Source organism: Stegastes partitus, unplaced genomic scaffold, assembly GCF_000690725.1.
Source record: "Stegastes partitus isolate 25-593 unplaced genomic scaffold, Stegastes_partitus-1.0.2 Scaffold1030, whole genome shotgun sequence".
NCBI lineage: Eukaryota > Metazoa > Chordata > Actinopteri > Pomacentridae > Stegastes > Stegastes partitus.
Window position 1 is genome coordinate 166,895 of NW_007578761.1, and position 19,522 is coordinate 186,416.

The window sequence follows — 19,522 nt, forward strand, 5'->3', positions numbered from 1 at the left end:
GATGGCAGTGACATTAGTAAGGTCAGCAGTGATGTAGTGTCGCTATAGTTTTGTTTGTTTGTGTGAGAGACAGTGCAGAAGTGAGCATGCGGGATGAACTCATTTAGTTAATTATCCCGCTCTCCCAACAGTTTTCAGTGAAGCTCGTTTACATTTCTACACAGCACAACACTTTGTTATAGTGACCGCCTGCTTCCAGCATACACAAACATACTCACAACTCAGATGCATTATGCCATGTCCCTCTTCTGCACATGATGAACACAAACACACTTTGATTTTTTTTCACAGTGTAGCCCTCTCTAGGCTTCAAACATATATTTAGCACAACATCATAACAGACTTGAACTCTGAGCATCACACCGAAGCGACCACAGAATGATAATTTAAGAGTGGGGAACTAGAAAAAAAGAAATTCGCAAACACACTCCGGTGTGTAACTGAAGCCAGCAGAAGGACATCAGTGGAAGCCATTGTTAAAATAGCTGTGATGTAATCTACCAAGGGAGCTGGCTTGGATGTGTGTGTTATCTATCTGGAAATCAGTGAGTCTGTCAGCAGCATCTAACTGCACACTACCACAGGTCTCTTTATTAAAAACCAGACGTATGCTGGAATTTATGCACAGGTGTGTGGGAGGGCCAGGTCAGGACTTATGACATGGTGTGTGTTTATGAGTGAATGATGTTGTGGATCAGTTTATACCTTTGATACATGTTTGTGATGGAAAAGTACACTGCAGGGGGGAAAAAAAAACCCGGCATCTGTAACAAAGACAAAAGCAAACTGTGCTCTGAAAAGACATCTTGACACGAGGAGCAGAAAAGTTCACTCTTTGTTGCAGTGATTACAAGGCGCACAGTTTTGCTGTTTCATGCTTTGCGTGTTCATTTTCGAGTTCGTGCGTCCGCTTTTGCAGCTTCAATTTTCATACCCTCGTAAAAATGCATAAACTCACACGCACTCAATCATCCGCATACAAGGAGCGATTTCTAACAAGATCACAAGCTGTTCTGAGGTGTCTTTTTCACGCAAACCCTATTGAGGACGACTGCACTTTAAACGTAAAGGTATGTCTCTATTGGGAATTTACACCATCAAGCGGAGTCTGCGACACAACAGACTCAATGTACCAGAGGCATGATCTGTCTACACTAGGTTCAACGTACAAATTACTGAGATTATAGAGCGGTGTGGGTGTATGTGTCTGTCTCAGGTGTGTGTGGGTGTGCGAGTGTTCTTGTGTCTACCTGTGTGTCCACTGCGCATCGGCACAAATCGCTGGGATGCATAAGGTTTACCTGAGTGTGTGTGTGTGTGTGTGTGTATGCGTGCTCAAATATGTGTGTGTACTTCCAAATGTGTGCACTCCTGTGTGTACTGACAGGGAAATAATAGTGAGGTTTTTTATCAGAAGGCCAGGTAGTAATCATGTTACTCTTTGATCCCATGATCCCCACTGATCTGTCTAAATATACAGCAAACTTGTCCAGACGTGGCTGCAGCTCTTCTAATCAGCACCCTCACCAAGCCCACTGCATGTGTAGGTTTGTGTGTGTGTCAAAGAGGCTTTGTGTCTGTCCCTCCGTCTTTTTAAAAAAAAAAAATTTCTTTCTTTGAATGAATTTTTTATTTATTTATTTTTTCACCCCTTCACACTTTAAAGAACTTTAAAGCTCGGCTAATGAAGTCTATATAGGTTAGTATGTGGTCAGAGTGTGTTTGCGTAGCAGGCTGTAAAGAAAGCATGCGGTTCCTTTTTTTTTCTCCTTTCCTTTACTTACATTTTACCATCCCTCATTAAAAGAAACTATTAACCAAGGTTGGAATCAGACGATTTGCTAATAATTATCAGATGTGTTTCTGTGTTTAATCCCTGCAGTTTTGTATGTACACTTGATATGTACATCTCTGAAGGTCACTTGTGTACATTTCTTACTTCTTCACTGCACATGTAAGGAAAAAAAAACTTTACTTTTTGACTCCTCTGCATTTCTTTGACAGCTACAGTTACAAGTTATATTCCAAATCTGCGATCAGCTATCTAAAAAAATACCAGGAGGATACCTTCTGCATCCCCAAAGTACGATCTGAACTGAATGCATTTAGGTTTTCTGCACCTGATGCTTGGAATAAATTACAGTCTCAACTTCAAGCCCTGTTACGCTGAATGAGTTTGAAGTTCGGGTGAAATCATTACAGTCTAACTTGTCTGTGTGCAAGTGTTATATGTTTTTAATGTGACTATGCTGCTGCCCTCTTGGCCAGGTCCCCCTTGTAAAGGAGAGGTCTGAGCTCATTGGGACTAACCTGGTTAAATAAATGCTAAATAAATAAAAATAAACATAATCGTGCATTGTGGTAGTGCATGCATTATTGGCTTCACTTAGCAGCTTAAGCATTAATATGCTGTATACAAGGTAATACATCAAAGCACCTGTGTGCTGTCTGTCTCTGGCTGTTTCTTATACCCCTGTGTATTTGTGAGTCTGGGAAAATGTACCAGCACATCTTATATAAATAGTCAGTATTTTGTTGCAGTAACTGACGAATGATTTAATTAAACCACAAGCAGTGTCTGTGCGTTTTTATTTCCTACCACATTTGAAATCACCGTGCGCTCATTTTTCACTGCAATATAAAGTCCTGCACCCCGATGGAAAGATGAAAAATAGAAGGAAATCACACGTCTCTTTTGTGCAGTGAACAAATCTGTACCATAAAACATGAAACATACAACGTTGAATTTCTTTGATTATTAATTTTGCAAAGAACTGTAATCAATATACAGGTGTTACTGACACTGAAAGCAAATAATGGCTCTGCAAGCTATAGATATTTCACTACTTATATTTTTCATCTGTTTCCATCCTCGTATCCTCTCTGTTCTTTGTTTGTACAGCCGACAGTTCAGCTTAAAAGTCCCAGAATTTTTGTCACTTGACTGTTGGTTGCCTCTGAGTCACAAATTCCTTCACAGTTGCAGATTACCGCACATTTTTATTTTTATTTTTTACAAGACCTGGTTACTACAAACAAGTCAAAGCAAAACAAACCAATTTTTTAAAATATAACATGAAGAATAAGGTAATATATATATGAAAAACCATAATTTGGAGGTTGTTTTTGAGTTTGTTCTCCTCAACGAAACAGAAAGTGGCACAGACTGTAAGTTGGACACTAGACGGTTCTTCATGTTCTGACGTATTCTTGTTGTGATACATGACGAAATTTTGGTGATTTTTTAAAAAGCATAACCTGCCTCTCAAACCTTTATGCAGATTTTGGTGTTCAGAGGGTTAAAGAATAATTTTAAAATGTCCCACTGTTTGCTTACGTTTGATTCTATGAGAGAAACCGAGTTCTCCTCTGAAAAGACATACGACACGTTGTGGGTATTGTAGTTCTCTGGCTACGCAGCTGAGCTCATGTGGCTGTGATTGGAAATAAATGATTGGCTGATGGAGTGTGGGGTGAATGTTAGTGTGACCTTGTGTGTCTGTTACACACTGACGGGAAATAGACGAGTCCAAGCTCCAAGGAAAGCTATAATTCTGAGAGTAATACAGGCCAAAGGAGCGTCCACACATCTTGTCGCTCACGCACACATACATGCGCGCTCCGTTTGCTCAGAGCAAAGTCCTAGCTGTGCTACGGTAACCACATTAATTGGGTTGTGTAATTGTCTGGCAAAGCATTGTGGGAAACAGCCCATACAGATCTGTCCCTTCACCCCAAACCGCTTTTTAAACACGGACCCATCGTCATGACAGTGCTATCCAGGAAATTGCCGAACATGTGTGTATACGTGTGTCTGAGTGAATGTGTGTGTTGCGTTGTGATTCCCCCATATGTGTGTGTGTGTGTGTGTCTATTGCTTCTTTAAGGGAAGTGAGTGTGGTGGCCTCCCATTCCACCGCATGTCGGCTGTGGTTCAGCTGTGGTCCGCCGCCAGGCCCTGCATTTGGAACACAGAGAAAATACACCAGGGGTACTCGCTCCCACTGTTTTCTGGACCTGTCTTTCATCGGTTTGTGTGTACATGTGTATTTTGGGTGCAGGTTTGTGTGTGACTAAGTGTGTGTGTGTGTGTGTGCGCTTGTGTTATAGTACGCCACTATGTTGTACTCTCTGCCCCTGATATTTTAAGGTCTTTTGGCCCCACGTCATGAGTGTGCGCTGTATTTCCAGGCTGCAGTTAGAATGACCGGAGTGAGAGAACCCATGCAGAGGACAGGAAAGGCAGGAGGAATGAGGAGAGAGGAAAGCAAGGCGGGTAATTGAAGGGTTCAGGGTAATACTTAGGCCAAGGATTGCTGTTTCAACGTGTTTGCATAACCTCCTTGAACTTAATATTTAGCCCCACTTTGGAGTGAGTATAGGGCACGACAGAGCCAAATAGAGAATGATAGAGGGAGAGAGATGGCGAATGATAGAGAGGTCCAAGTCCAAGGCGGAGGTGATGCCATTCGCTTCTCTGATGAGCGGCTCCTCTCTTTGATTAGCAGCAGAAAAGGGAGGAGAGGTGATGGAATGAGGATGGAGAGCGAAAAAGACGGTGGATTGTAGTAGCCTTCCTGTCCAAAGAGCCTGTGATGAAGTGTTTGACAGAGGGTTATTGTAACAATGGAACACCACAAGGCAATAAAGGTTGTGTTTTCAATGACGCAATGCAGAAGGTATCCTCCTGGTATTTTCAGTTTACATTACTGACAGTTTAGACTAGAGGCTTAACTCAACACAGAAAGAGGGAGAGAGAACAAATTCTGCTCCTGTTGGTATCACGTAGGAGATATTTATCATGGCAGGTATCATTTGGCAGCATTTAAATAAAGTATGTCATTATTTCATGTAGGAATAGAAGCAAAGGGAAGTGGTGATGCTACATTTTCAGTTTTAAGTGTATGAAGTTTTGAAATGATTAGTTGAATAATCAGTTTGTCAACAAACATGATGATGATGTTAGTCATTGCCCTTTTTGTTTTTTACAGATTTTAATCTGTCTATCATTTGTTCTTTCATTTTCACTTGTGAATCTCCAAACCTGTTGATTTTATTATCACCCAATTATGAATCCAACAAGCAAAAAAAAACTAAGCTTCCTACCTTCAAAATAATCCTCAAAAATAGGAAATGAAAACACAGGCCTGGATTTGATTCCAATTTTAAGTTACTGACTTCTTTGTGTGCACTTGATAAGCTTGCTGTTGTGATTTAATGTAATAATAACTGAACTTAGTCATCAATATTGTTTTTTTTTTACACAAAAAACTGAAAAAGAAAAAAAAACACTCAAGTTCATGACATTACATTAAGTGCAGCACACAAAGAAGTCAATTATGAAACTTTCTTGTTGCACAGATTGGACTCATTAAAGTTGGATTTATTTATGTACATAAATAAGAGAAAACAAAACTCATTTTCCAAGTTTGGAACTTCGGATCGTGGAGGGTTAGACACACAAATACATAATCGTAACCATATCGCAAATAATATTTATTACTGATGTTTAATAAACAGAATGAATCAGTTCTGTATTAACACAGAACAGGTGGCTGTACTTTTATTTGTACAGTCATCTAATCTGACCCCAATAAAACCACTTTTCTTTGTACATCTTTTGATAAAAAAAAAAAAAGTGGTGCTCGAGGGAGGGGGGGTGGCATAAGTCATCGGTGTTTATACTGAGGCCTTAGCGCCTTTCTTAACACTCTGCATATGCGTGTATGTTTCTGCCTCCCTCCCTGTGTGTGTGTGTGTGTGTGTGTGTCTGTGTGTTCTTACAGTAGTGTGACTGGAGCCGTGTTACTCATTCTGTGACCCTCACCTCTCTCTCAGATGACAGGGAGCTTTAAACAACCCAGCTGCTGTGTGTCTGTGCCTGTACTTGCGTCTGACTGCGAGGCAGGGGAGCCTTTTACATGTGTGTGGTACAGTATGGCCCCCCTGTCTTGTTTCTTGTGCCTTGGGGAGACAGTGTCAGTCAGGTGAACGACAATAAAGACAGAAAACAAACCTCCCCTTAAGGAGAATGGAAAGCTCCTGCTCTGCTATTGGTAGAATCTCTGGAGGTTCGAAGAGTCAGCGCTGACCTTATTGGCTGAAGTTGTGTAAGCAGGCCTTGTGCCAGACAGCTCGGGTTATATCGGCAGAAGCTCTTACTGATCTGATTGTGTTTTTCTTGCACTGATGTGAAAGACTGAGGTTGCACCCACACATGAGCTACCATTGGCGCACATGGAGACAACTCAAGGTCACCCGAATGGGGAAAAAAAAAAGATCTGATGGGGTGAAATCGTAAACATCGCTAACATCCCGTCTTGTTTATTTATCCGTGCTGCTTTTACACCAATGGGAATTCACTTGACCTCCAGCTGAGCCTCAGAAGGTGATGCATTGAAACTGCAAAGTTAGACAGGACACATATTTCTGTCAAAGACTGTCAGCATCCTGAACTTGTGAGTAATAAAGGACTAGTTCAAAAGTTTAAGCAACACAGTGATTTTCTTTCATTTTGAATGTGGCATGATTGATTTTTGGTCCCAGGAGTCGGGATGAGTTCAGCTGAGCTTCGAATAACCTGCTCAGTTCATTTCTGGCTAATCTGTAGTGTGCAAATTAAACAATTAAACAAATTAAGGTTTTATGCAAACGTAATGTTCCTATATTTTGCACTTTTGCTGTTACAATTAGAGGAAAACACATTCAAGAAATAGTTCCTGTAAGTAACATTCCCAAAAAACTTGGAATCCGCAAATTGTGCTTTTTTTTCCCTCCACATTTTTGTTTATGTGTTGTCAAAAAAGAAAAGAAAATCATCCATTTTTGAGATGTTGGCTTACGTACTTTAAACCATTTCGACCAGCTGTTCACCCTGCCTCCAGTCTAGACCAATCATCCATCACATGTCATGCACAGACACGAAACTGGTATCGATATCTCATTTTGTTGCATTGACAGTTTTTTTTCGAAAGAGTTAGAATGCATCTGTTTCGTCTGCATTCACACACACACACATCCACCTGGTCTCCTTCCCTCTTTTCCTCTCTGTGTGGGTCTCTCTTTCCTCCTCTCGCTCCGGCTGGAATGCAGCGGTGGCCGTCTGGTCCTGCTCATCTCTAGGAGCAGTCAGCCATCTCTCCTCGTCCCTGCTCCCACTCTAAACATTTGGCTAGTTTTGGCAGATTTGTTGATTTTTGTCCCCTCGTATTTTCCCTCTTGTTGCTGTAAAACTGATACATACTCTTTCAATTAGACTCCCACCACCACCACCACCACCACCACCACCCACCAGTCAGAGCACTAGTGTGGGAGTGGGGGTAAGCAGAGTAAGTGGGTTGTATATTTTATTAGTGAAGTGAAAACACACATAACCTGGTCCTGGTTCTGGGAGAACCATCTGCTGTCGTGGATTTTTTTTTTTTCTTTCTTGGGAAGCACAGCTCAAGGTTGGCATGTTGAGTTTTAGCATTCTTGCTTGAAGATCCGGATTAGTATGTAAAGCTGGGAGGAACAAAGACAGGCAGTTTTATTTGTGGTGGGTTTGGATAAATTGAATCTTAAGATATTAAGATAAATAAAAGCTTCAATCCAGGCAAGAAGCATAGCATAGAAAAGGAAGTGGAGAGGAGGCGGAGCTGGCGTGTAGCAGCAGGTTATCCTCTACAGGTTAGCATGGAGTTAATCCAACCTAAGGTAGCCAAAACTCGGATCTCTTAAAAATGCATTTAAACCACATTAGAGTTGAAACACAGATTTACCATCTCAATTGGCTTTGCAGTAAGCTCACCAAACGAAGCCAGTGTGTGTGTTTTATGTTGGAAATAGACATTTTCCCTACCTCCTCAGTTGTAAATAACACAGTGTTCCAAGGCCATAAATAATAGTGTCACTCAACCATGCCCTATTCTCGTGTCCTCTGCTTGCTCTCACCACAGGCCTCTAGTACTGCCTAGCCAGGGGCCCCTAGATTTGTGCTGCACCTTCACGCACTCACAATCAACGAACAGCCATAAAATGCCAGTGGAATGTTAGTGCAGAGCCGGACAGTTAAGTGGTGGAAAGGCATGATCACAAACTAGAAGACCTCATAATGGATGTTCTGGGAACAGATATTAGTGGGCTCCCCGTGTTCTTGCTAACAAAATACATCACACGTGCACACGAGGACATGAAAGCGCAAAACGTGCGCGCGGGCAGGGCGAACGCACGCGCATACGTAGCGCACGCACACACTGCACTTAGGGGTAGACAGTATTGATGGTTCCCTCGGGCATCACACAGACGCATCTGTTTCTGTCTCACTGACTCTCCACACTCATAATTTCAAGTAAGTCATAACACAAATTATAAACACATATCCTTCAACCGTGACGCCTAGGAATAACAACATGGAGTGCGCTGAGCTGATTTAGGGTAGGCTGGGACTCTTAAATCTTTACCTTTGCTCCTTTCTTCCCTTCCTCCTCTCCGTTTCTTCCCCCTTTCGCTCTCATGCAGCACAGGTGGCAGTCACTCTTGTCAAACACTGCTTCCCTCTCCTCTGTTGCCTTCATCTCTTGCCATCTCTTTCGCTTGACCCACTGACTACGCCATCCATTCTCACATTCTCGTGCCTCACATCTTCTTTCTTTGATTTTTCTTTGGCGTGGGAGATTTCTGCTCACTCTTGACCCCACCTTATCCCCTCGTCACCCAGAAATCCTGCCGTCCTGGCAGCCTCCCACATGACACTCCTTAAGCAGCACCTCAAAGATATCCTCATCACCCTCTTCGCTCCTCATTTTTCATTCTGTTGTCCCGGACTATCACCTTCAGCCTCGCGTCTCCTTCCTTTCTTCCACTTGTTGCATTCTGTGTTTTCTTTCCATATTGTCTCAGCTGACACCCCCCCTCCACACACACACACATGCACACAAACTTCTCATCACACGGTCATGTACTTTAGCCATCCATCTCCCACCTCTGTAGATCCAAATGTCTCAATATGTCCCAGGGACCATGAAGGTTCAATTGGAATCACATGTTGAGGCTGAACTGAGAATTTCACCCCTTATAAATAAGATGTCAGTTCAGCCTCGCACAGCCTCGCATGCTCTCTCACAATACAAAAAGTAAATTTGAGCCATGTGAAGCTCTGCGTAAATGCACATCTGTTTGCATCGTCTTTATCATGTCAGCTGAAATACTGTTATCTCGTAGAGGAGATTTTTTGACTCCAGAGAACCAGCGGCGGGATTAATTTGTCCTTTTATTAGAGTGCCTTATGACTTCCTATTGCTTGGGGTTTGAGTTTTATGAAGAATAATCACTGGCTTGTCACGAAAAACCATTTCATTGTCACCCTTTGAATTGGACAGGAAATGAAGATAATCCTTTGTTTGTCCGGGACACGCCAAGTCAAAGTTAAGCAGAGAGTGAGACAAGAGGGGAGGAAAAGAAGGAGGGTTCACCCACTCAGAATCAGCCAGCAGATACAGTACATACATTTGTCTTTGTGTGTGTGTGTGTGTGTGTGTGTGGGGTATGTGTCTGTCAGATGAATCCTGTCTGCTAGATTAATGCACATTTCAAGTGTGTTCTACAACTAAGGCCAAATGGCCACTCAAATTAGATGTGATTAAATACTCCAGTGTGATTCGGGTTCAGAGACTGTTAGTAATACTAATCAGCACACACATACACACAGACACAAACACCATGCACACACAATCACTGCATGAGGATGTGGGAGACAAAGTTAACAGGCAGGGTAATCACAATAATGCCCCTTTTTTATTGTTTTAGGAAGTCATCGCTCAGCAGAATCCTGCGGCACAACTCAAAGAGCACCCACAGGGAGACAGCTCTGTAATGTGCTGAGTTAATTTAGAGACTGGAAACGATTTAGCTGGCACTGAGGCATGGCAGCCACTTTGGTTTACGGGTTTCATTCCGTTGGGGTTTAGAAGGTGTCGGGTCGATCAATAATGTTTTTTTGTTGTACCTGTGTGAAGGAATGCAGGTGAGAAGGACGTGATGGCCAGTTATATGTATTGGCAAATTATTTTTCAGTAGCTTCCTTGTAAAGCCCTCGAGTCGCTGCAGTAACACAGACAATGTGTCAAATGTCAGAATGTACAGAGGTGTGTGTGTAGCATATACACTACATCAAAGTGTGACTGTCTTTGATAAAGTGGTTAGAACGAGATGGAATGCTGTTTGGCTTTTTCAGATACAGTCACTGATAAGATAAACCTCCCCTTTGAAACTGGTGTGAAGTTAGTGCTCTGAAACTTTCAATGCACTGTTCTCCCGCACTAAATTGGCTCTGTCTTTTATGCACCACCCACTGAGGTTCTAAAAATGTAGCTTCGCTCTTAATGGTGGCTACGATATGCAAAGGAAATACCAAGATCATTGCAGCTGGTCTTGGTGTATTTACAGTAGCATTTGGACCTTAACAAATAAATTTTCCAAGCTGCATCTATGTGAACTTAATCTTGCAAGAGATAAGAGGTGTGGCTATGACACTACTTGGATGTGATTCACTGTTGTTGAACTTCCATGTCTGGTTTTGTGGTGTAAAGACGGTCATCCTGCACGTACAGTGGTGCTGTTAATCTGACACACTGTTTATGAACTGTGGCACATTGTGCAGCATTCCTTGCCCATATATGACTCTGTGCATCACCTCTTCACTCTAGTTAACACAGCCGAAGATTAAGTAATGGAACTGGGATTGCCATTGTACCATTCTTTAAAATGTAAAATTCGCTGTAAGGTTTGTTGGACCGTGTAGCAGCAGACTGTATGAAGAAGGATTTTTAATTTTTTTTTATAAGCAATTACGCTGTTGTTTGATCTGTGGATTTTTACTGCACATTTCTTAAACTCTCAGAATTTTCCCCCAGTTTTACATTGTGAACGGCCAGGTCAAGCAGAATAAGCCTGCAGTCTAAAGCACTTGCTCCGGTAAAAGTCTAATGTAGGTCTGTGTGTGTGTGTGTGTGTGTGTTCCCATTACAGTGAGCATTAAGAGGAATAACAGCGGAGGTGTGGGGAGACGAAAAGTGTCACGCTGGTCCTGCTCCGTGATTAATGGTGTGATTAGCTGCTCCAATCCATGTCAGAACCCACATGCGTGTACACACAAATACATGCATGTTAACACACACACATACACACACAAACACACGTAGGCCTATTAATGGCCTTGAACGGGAGAATCCAGAATCCAGATGCGGCATGCAGATAATTGTACTAAAAACACCAAATGTGGAGTCCCAGGCCAGCAGGACTTTATTCTGAGTTCAGCATGTTTATTTTTGCAATTTAGTTATTTCTGCAGGGATTTAAATCATGGAATAAAAACACCCCCATGCAGGTCAATTTTTAATGGAGACCAAAGTGTATTTTGAATGCAGCGCCCCTCCTCTTCCTCTTCCTCTCACCTCACACAAACTAACACATTACCTTGCCATCCTGGTTTAATGCTCCCCTAATTTCAAATGGCGTTTAAAAGTCTGCAGTTGAGCAACATAGTGTTTATACAGCTTAAAATACCTTCAGTGTCTTCATGCTGGGTAGACCACTTGAGACTCATATGAACTGGACACACTGTAGAGACAAACACCCATATATGAAACCAGCTCAAGTCATATTGTATGGAGTAACGTGTTTGCATGTTCTCTTTTTCTTCTTGCCCGCTGTCTTCTTTTCTTTATTAATCGTATATTTAAAGTGTGACTGAGGTCAAAGTAGAGGAGGCCTGTGTGACCGGCTATCTGTGAGGATGTTCCTGCTCCTGAGTGTGTTTACAAGAGTGGGTAGACAGCATGTGTTTGTCACAACTCTGGATTTACGACATCCTGCTTGATGATGAGAATAGTCATCACAGAATTTCCTCCGAAGACACGAGCGTTCTCCGGAGTTCTGCGGGTTAAAATACGTACATCTGGTTGTCTGTGCGTGTGATGACGTTTGTTGGTATGTTTCCTCTGCACCTGTACACAGTCATTTGCTGCCACCCCCTCTGAACACACACTGACACATGCACATGCTGTGGTAACCGACGGTGACAGAAGAAAGATGTCATATCCTCCTCAGGCTGCTCTATTAGAGTCTATTACACTATTACATGCCCATGAGTCACAATGAGGTACCACTAATGCAGCACTTAGCCGACCACTTCAAAGATGTCTGCTTCTTTTTTCTGTGGAATCTCTGTCTGAGATTAAGGAGCTCTGGAATGAAGAAGTTTGTTGGGACATCTCCGTATGCACAAGGGCCCACAGCTGCAGCGAAGATGCTGCACATCTGTGTTTCTAGGTGTTCTTTGCTGTACACCTGTCTGTTTTCTGGATATAAAACTAGTATTTCCATTCCTTTTTTTCTTTGGGTAATAAACATGTCTTGCTTTTAAGATTTTGTCCATTAAAAAATACAATTCTTTTTTTCTCTTCCCTTTAGGCAGCAGGCTTTACTGGCAGCCATCAGTGAGAAGGATGCTAACATTGCCCTGCTGGAGTTATCTTCCTCCAAACGCAAGAAAGCCCAGGAGGAAGTGATGGCTTTAAAAAGAGAGAAGGACAGACTCATGCACCAGCTCAAACAGCAGGTACATCCACCCCAAGTGACCACCAAGGTATTTATATATCCCTATAAACATTGAATTAAATTAACAGCATTCCTGGTCTAAGAGGTTGGCCGGCCTGCACATGAATCAAACGGTCTTTTGGTCGAAGTTTAGGACAGATTCTGGCTCTGTGAATCAAAGGAGGAGCACAAATTCAAACCTGCTGCAGATGATGCATTGCTTACATTACAGGAACCTAATGGAAAGACTTTTGAACTTTAAAACCAGGAACAGATAGAGGTTAATAATTCCTGGTAGTTAACAGAGTAGAGTTCCCCGCCTCAAACCACATTTACTGCGTTCAGTCATCATAAGCCAAACCAGTCAAGCAGGAGCTGTGATTCCAAATCCAGGCGCATAAACACTATTAACAATCATGTTGCAATCAGAGTGATTAGATGCACTCAAGTCGCAGACACAGACTGGTATCGTTGATGAGTCACCGGCGGACTTTTCTGTCTGGTGTCTCATGGTCAAACAGACATAAATCCCTGCACACACATATACCTACGCACACACACCTTTTTCCCATGCTGCCCTGGCTTTCAGTATGACCTGGGGCTGAGTTAGGTATGTGGGTCATTAAGGTCTGGTCAGACCACATCAGTGACTGATCCAACTTGAATGCTAACAGTAATGAGCTAACAGCAGGGGAGTCCACATATACGGTCTCCTGAGTCACAGGGGCTTCTGGGAAAGATGGTGCATTTAAAAGTCAACAGATGCAGTGGCTGGTTGTGCATGTAAGTGCGAACCTATGTTTGTTCCCGTCTCGTAAACGGTAAACAGTTCCTAGGGGGTGCCATTCCATTGGAGGAATTTCAAGGAAAGCCTATTATCTGTTTATCGCCATTGGATGCGTCATTTTTCCCGTTGGGTAACTAGCAGTTACAGTCCACCTGATGATGTGATGAGTTCTAATTGCAACGATGTGGCCTCTGGGCCTTGAGCAGCGGAGAGGAGAAAAAAGGGGTAAAAGTGGAGGAGAAAAGAAAGGGAGAGGAGTTGGCAGCATAGACAAATTTTCTTTGATTTCTCTTTTTCGTACATGCAAACCAGGTTCCGGAAATGTCTTCAGGCACACGTGCATATAAACCCATCTCTGCTGCTGACTGCAAAAATTTAGCAGGCAGTGTTATTGACACCCACAACAAAGGCGGTACAAATGTGGGATCTTGCCATCTATTAACGTTAAGGGGGTTGTAAGGTTAGCAGTTCCTACAGGGAGTCTACTTCGCTCCCTTTCTTTCTACAAAATGAGCTCTCTGGAGGTTTTGTTGTTCAACATTACACACATGAGCTCTCTGTCTTCTGAGCCATTGACACACATATCAGGATAGGGTGCCGTCCTTGGGTCCTCAACAGCCAGTGGTGGAAGGAAGCTGACCAGGAAATGCCAAAGAATTATGGGACTCGAAGTCTCTTAGGAGAAAGCTGATCTTGAGACAGCAGATAGATTTACAGATAGCATTGCCCTGTTTGACCTCCCCATATCCCACTCTTGGAATATCATGTCTGTCTGTGTGTGTGTGTGTGTGTGTGTAAAGGAGTCCGTCTAAGACAAACTTTCCTTTCATTCACTTTGCTTCCCTTTGAGGCATAGGCCTTCTCCAGCACAGACAAACACACGTATACAAACATACACACACATGAAGAGCGCAGTGTTGAGACTTCCTGAGGTGAGAGTTAGAACAAATGTGTCCCCATGTGGGAATTCTCGGAGTAGTCCATCCAAGTGATGGATGGCCACACATCAGTGGCGCTTTGAAGCCGAGAAAAGATGAATTGCCAATTCTCGGAGGTGTGTCATTTTTGATGACTTTCTCTCTTCATCCTGTCTCTTTTTTTTGGACACACTTGACCATCCATCCTGTCATTGAGAGCAACTTGTGTAAAACTATCTGCTTGCCTGGAGCTGGGTCACTGTGTTACCCTGTTTTTACTGGGATAGCACGTAATGTTGCACACACACGCAAACACTCTCAGAGACCTGATTAAAGGAGCGTGTATAAATGTTGTGAAATTTGCGCAGCCTTTCCCCAGCTGCCTGTTTGTTTAAGGCCTTTCTTGTCAGCCTCCTGTGTCCATATGTGTTAACGCAGCCCTTCTCTAATCAAGGCAGGCTTGTGATTTACTGAGGACTTGGATTGAGGTTTGGGATGCAGCTGTGAGCACAGCAGTCGTCACTACCATGTTTACACCAGCAGCTGCACATTGATACGTATGCAGCAACACACACTGTATGGATATATGGTAGAAGCCAAGTCTGTTTTTATTAGAGAGGTCAGTAAAACGCTCCTCTCCTCTCCTCTCCACCTCCCCCAGTAGTGCCACCTGTGTCTGTTGCAGGCTGCCTGATCTACAAGTGGGCCTGGAGGCCATTAGCGAGCTGTTTACTCTGCAAAGCTACTAATTAACACTAATTAAAACTCACACATTCCACCTCACAGGCATTTTACGTGTGAACACCTTCTTTACACATGCATGCAAAAATATGTAGGCAGCAAGAGAGTGTATGTGTGTGCTTTTCCATGTGTGTGTATGTGTGTGTTTGTCTGTTTGCATAAACCACATGTAGGCTGACCTGACCACACAACCAGACTGTTCCAAATGTAATTTATCACTTCATTCTTTTGTGTTTGTGTATCAGGTCATTAAATATTAAATATGTGCTCACACACACACACACTGTCTCAGACTGCTGGCTTCTTACACTACCATATATGGTTGTTATTTGATGAACAGGAACAAGTAATGTGGTTCTTATTAGATTATTAGCAAGGACTAAATTCATATAAATCTCTGCCATAAATTAGTTTTGAAAACTAGAGAAGCCATGTCAAGCAGCACAGAAATCAAACAGCAATATTAATCCTTGTGGAAGTACCACCAGTATGTGCTGCACAGCAGTGGTTTCATCAGCTGCAAAGTATATGATAGTCATTGTGCTTGCCTCAATGACAGGTGTCAGCTGTGTGACTGTTGAATTGAGGCCAGCCCCACCCTGTCACACCTGCTAATGTCAACACCTGAGGTCATGGAGGGCTGTGCACCTCAACCCAGCCTTTAACAGCTCTAACCACTGGTCTGGTCTCTGTCTGAGCCCTCCTCCATCCCTCACTCTTCATCTTTATTTCTTTCTCTCTCTTTCCCTCTCACCGTGGTGTCAGTGTTCTCACCTTATCTAAGCTACTCTTCTCCAATTTACACTAATTGCTAACCTCTTTAATACCAGCCACATCCTCTCCTGTGATCCCGACTGGCGCATTTCCTCAGTCATTAGGCCTCAGCTTCTTATCTCAGCAGAGATGTCCCCGGGCCACTAACTACTGTAACACCATTTCTCTTCTATCTTCACAGCTGACTCAGGCTTTTTGCCTTTTGCTGCTGAGGCTGTGTCTCATTTAAGCAATGGAAGCCGCAACATTTTCGATGAGAATTGTGTGCACATCTTTCCTTGGAATTGTCTTCATCTCATATACAATCCTACCTCCCTCTCTGCAATCATCTCTGGCCTCAGGGGAGGCATCTACAGTTAAGGGAATAAAGCTGAGCCTGTCAATATATCTGCACCCACTCTGTCTCTGTCTATCTCTCAGACAGCTGGCCTTACTGCAGTCAGGCTGATTGTTAATGTTAGTCAGCCTGGGCTGTTATCTCTCTCCAAAGCAACGATGTTGGCAGGATGACAGCCTCTTCCACACTCACACAATTACACACAGATGCACTAACACAGACACACAAAGGACACATAGTCTTTCTTAGCCATTTACAGGCCTGTAGAAAGATGCATATTTGAGTGTAATTTTAATCAGTGACATCTTAAGTGAGGTTTCTTCACTCAGGCCAGAACGCCTGTGGCCTTGGGCTACACAAAACACTAACTAACTGTTCTTACTAGGATTTGTCTAATCCAATTAAATGACAATCTGCAATATGGATGACATTTGACAGACTTACGATATTTACATGAGGCAATTTATGACCTGTCAAATGTTGTTAGAGGCACAGTTTTTATCATCCTTGATGGATTTCAACATGCTTTCACTCCATCCAAAAATTCCTCAGTCTAATTATTCAAAGACCCAGAATACAGTTTCGAGAAACTAATAAGCAGTGATGGGGAAATAAACAGACTAGTGCGCACATGATTTAATTATGCATTTTAATTTTTTTGTGCTTCTTGTTTATCTCCTTTTCTTTTTTGCAGACTCAGAGCAGAATGAAGCTGATAGCGGATAACTACGAGGAAGATTACATCCATCCCCAACACCATCCCCATCATTCGCACCACTTGCATCCAGCAAACGTGCATCACCGAAGCCTGCCAAGGGGGCCCCCCCACGCCAACCACAGGCCCCCTATGGACCAGGTCAATATGAATGTGCGGACACACACTTGAACACACTCACCCAGAGACACCAGTTGCACTTTGGGCTTGTTTACACAAGTTTGCATGTTGTGTGCTCTCATCTCAGTGCTTTTAAAGTTGATGCAATTTCATATTAGTCATCTCCACCACAAGTCAGTTGTGGTCAGATTTGACAGCATAAAATTTCCCTTCTCTCTGCTGCTCTGTCTCTTCTCTCTCAACCTCATTACTTCCTGCCAAGTCCAAGTTATTCATATCATTTAGATAAGAGGCCTGAAGGAGAGACCTGCCAAATGAGTGTCTTTGATTGATGGGATTTGTATGTGAGATTAGTTTATATATCATTCATCTCTCATACAAGCTACCTACTCTCTGCGTATCATATCCAGACTGCCCTGAGGACAAACTTAATGTGTCTGTTTGAAGACAGTTATGAAGAACAAACTGTTGTTGTTATCAGCACAAAGTGTCTGTAGTTTAGTGTGAGCATCCAAGTGTGCATAAGCATGTGCTTGCCTGTACGTGTGCGTGTGCAGATGCACATGGAGGTGCACGCCTGAGACCTTGTTGATACCATATACCCAGATGAAACTGCTAATGGGAGAACACACTCTTCAAAGAATGACAGGGAAGATTTCACCGTCTTCATTAGCTGATAAAAGCTTCTTGTTATTTGAATGTAATTCAAACTCATCACAGCTCTATTGTTGTCAAGAGTCAGTGATTGGGGGGATTCCAAGCTATAAAGATGTGTGTGTGTGTATGTATATGTGTATGGGGCTTGATGAATACCTGGGGATTTCCAGCTGAGTCTAAATTCCCACATTTGCTCTATTTACTATGCACTGTTGCATGTTTCTAGACTTTATGAACATTTCTGAAACTGCTGTCTAAATTGGAGTCACGCATGCACTGGGGATCCCCTGTGCTTAATAACTCTAAAACGCACACACATGCTTAAAAGCACACAATACTACCCATGCATCACCCCACACATACCTCAGCAGTATGTATCAGGACAGGATAGCTGGTTTTAATATTTTTTTCACGCCTGTGGACGGACTCTATTTTTGAGTCCTTCAAGAATGTAAAGGTCTGGGTTTGATTGACACCCATATGCACACTTCTCACCCAGGAATCCGAAACACACTTGGGCTACATTAAAGTAGGGTACGTGTGCATTTACATTCTGTTCACCCATAGAACGAACCTACATCTAATTTGAAAGATTTAGTATTTGGTTTAATGTATGAAAATTTAAAGTGCGGAAACTGACATGGAGAAACGATCCCCTGAAACTAATATGCAATCCCGCAAGGACCACCTTTATGCTATGCTGTGTAGTTATTATTGTACGTTATGTTATATTTTAAATCTGACTTGCTGAAATAATATTATCAAGCTATTAAGCTACATTGTTCTTTTGTATTACTTGCAACCACAGTCGGCTTTATATTAAACTGTGAACAGCAGGGGCTTAGTTTTTACTATCACACATTACTCTCTGTCACATTATACTTATAAATATCTTTGTTTCAATATGACTACCCAGCACTGTTTTACTGCAGCCGTGTTTATAGTGTTTGACATATGAAACAGTAGCTCTCTGCAAGTGATATGTCAACTTTTCAAGTTGGACTGAAAAAGGCTAGCAAAGAAAGTATTATTGGGATTGCTGGGAAATCTTGTTAAGAATGTACAAAATAACAAAATAAGTCATAAATCTGGGCAGATTGGATGAATTATACAAACTATTAAAGTTTTGTTTTTGTGTCCACACAAGGGGACTGTGGAGCTTCATCCTTTATATGCAGCATCTGGAGAAAAATGAAAGCTTAAGTTTAAAATGCAAATACAAATATATTGGAGACTGAGTAGATTCGACAATGCCAACAAATGTGTGCATCTACAAATTGCACAAATGACACCTTTCATGTGGGGCTGGGAGACATATTGAATTCCATCAATAAATTGCAGTCGATTGCTGTAGTTTCTGCTGTTTTCTTGGAGGTGACTTCACATTTGAGCTCAGCCAGTCAAACTAAACTGCATTCTCATTTACATTTTTAAAGAAACGTATTTTGTGTCACAATAACTTTGTTTGTTGCAAATCACAAACACGTGCCTCATCAACATATCCTTGCCATGTGTTTTACTGCTTCATTGTTGCTACTTTCTTACTTTATTAATTGGGACATGACTTTATCCTCGTTACTCAGAAAATGGAGGAGACTCTTCAACTGTGTAACGAAAGGGCCGTATTTTAACCCAAAGCGTGACCAAGTAATTTTGATACCTAACCTTACCCAAGCTTCTAACATGTAGAAGTCTTACAAAACATTATGTTTTAACCTAACCAGGTAGTTTCTGGCTACACTTAACCAGAAAGCAAGTGAAAACCAAAACTAAATAAAGACAGAGAACGAAACTTAAATCTGAGACTGATGACGTTTCGTCCATCACAGCAGATCCTGGTCTTCTGGGTGAACATTTGGTCACTTGGTTCTGCCTCGAACCACACCTCCAACCTCTAA

General features: G+C 42.3%; 1 protein-coding gene across 1 annotated transcript in view; it reads left to right on the top strand.

The window, feature by feature from the left end:
- LOC103367233 (ERC protein 2-like) overlaps positions 1 to 19,522 on the top strand; it is a 154,149-nt gene that overhangs the window by 96,869 nt on the left and 37,758 nt on the right. Inside the window, exons 15-16 of the mRNA XM_008295204.1 lie at positions 12,451 to 12,598; positions 16,827 to 17,000. Of these exons, the coding sequence (XP_008293426.1) occupies positions 12,451 to 12,598; positions 16,827 to 17,000 (322 nt within the window). The remainder of the gene's footprint in view (positions 1 to 12,450; positions 12,599 to 16,826; positions 17,001 to 19,522) is intronic.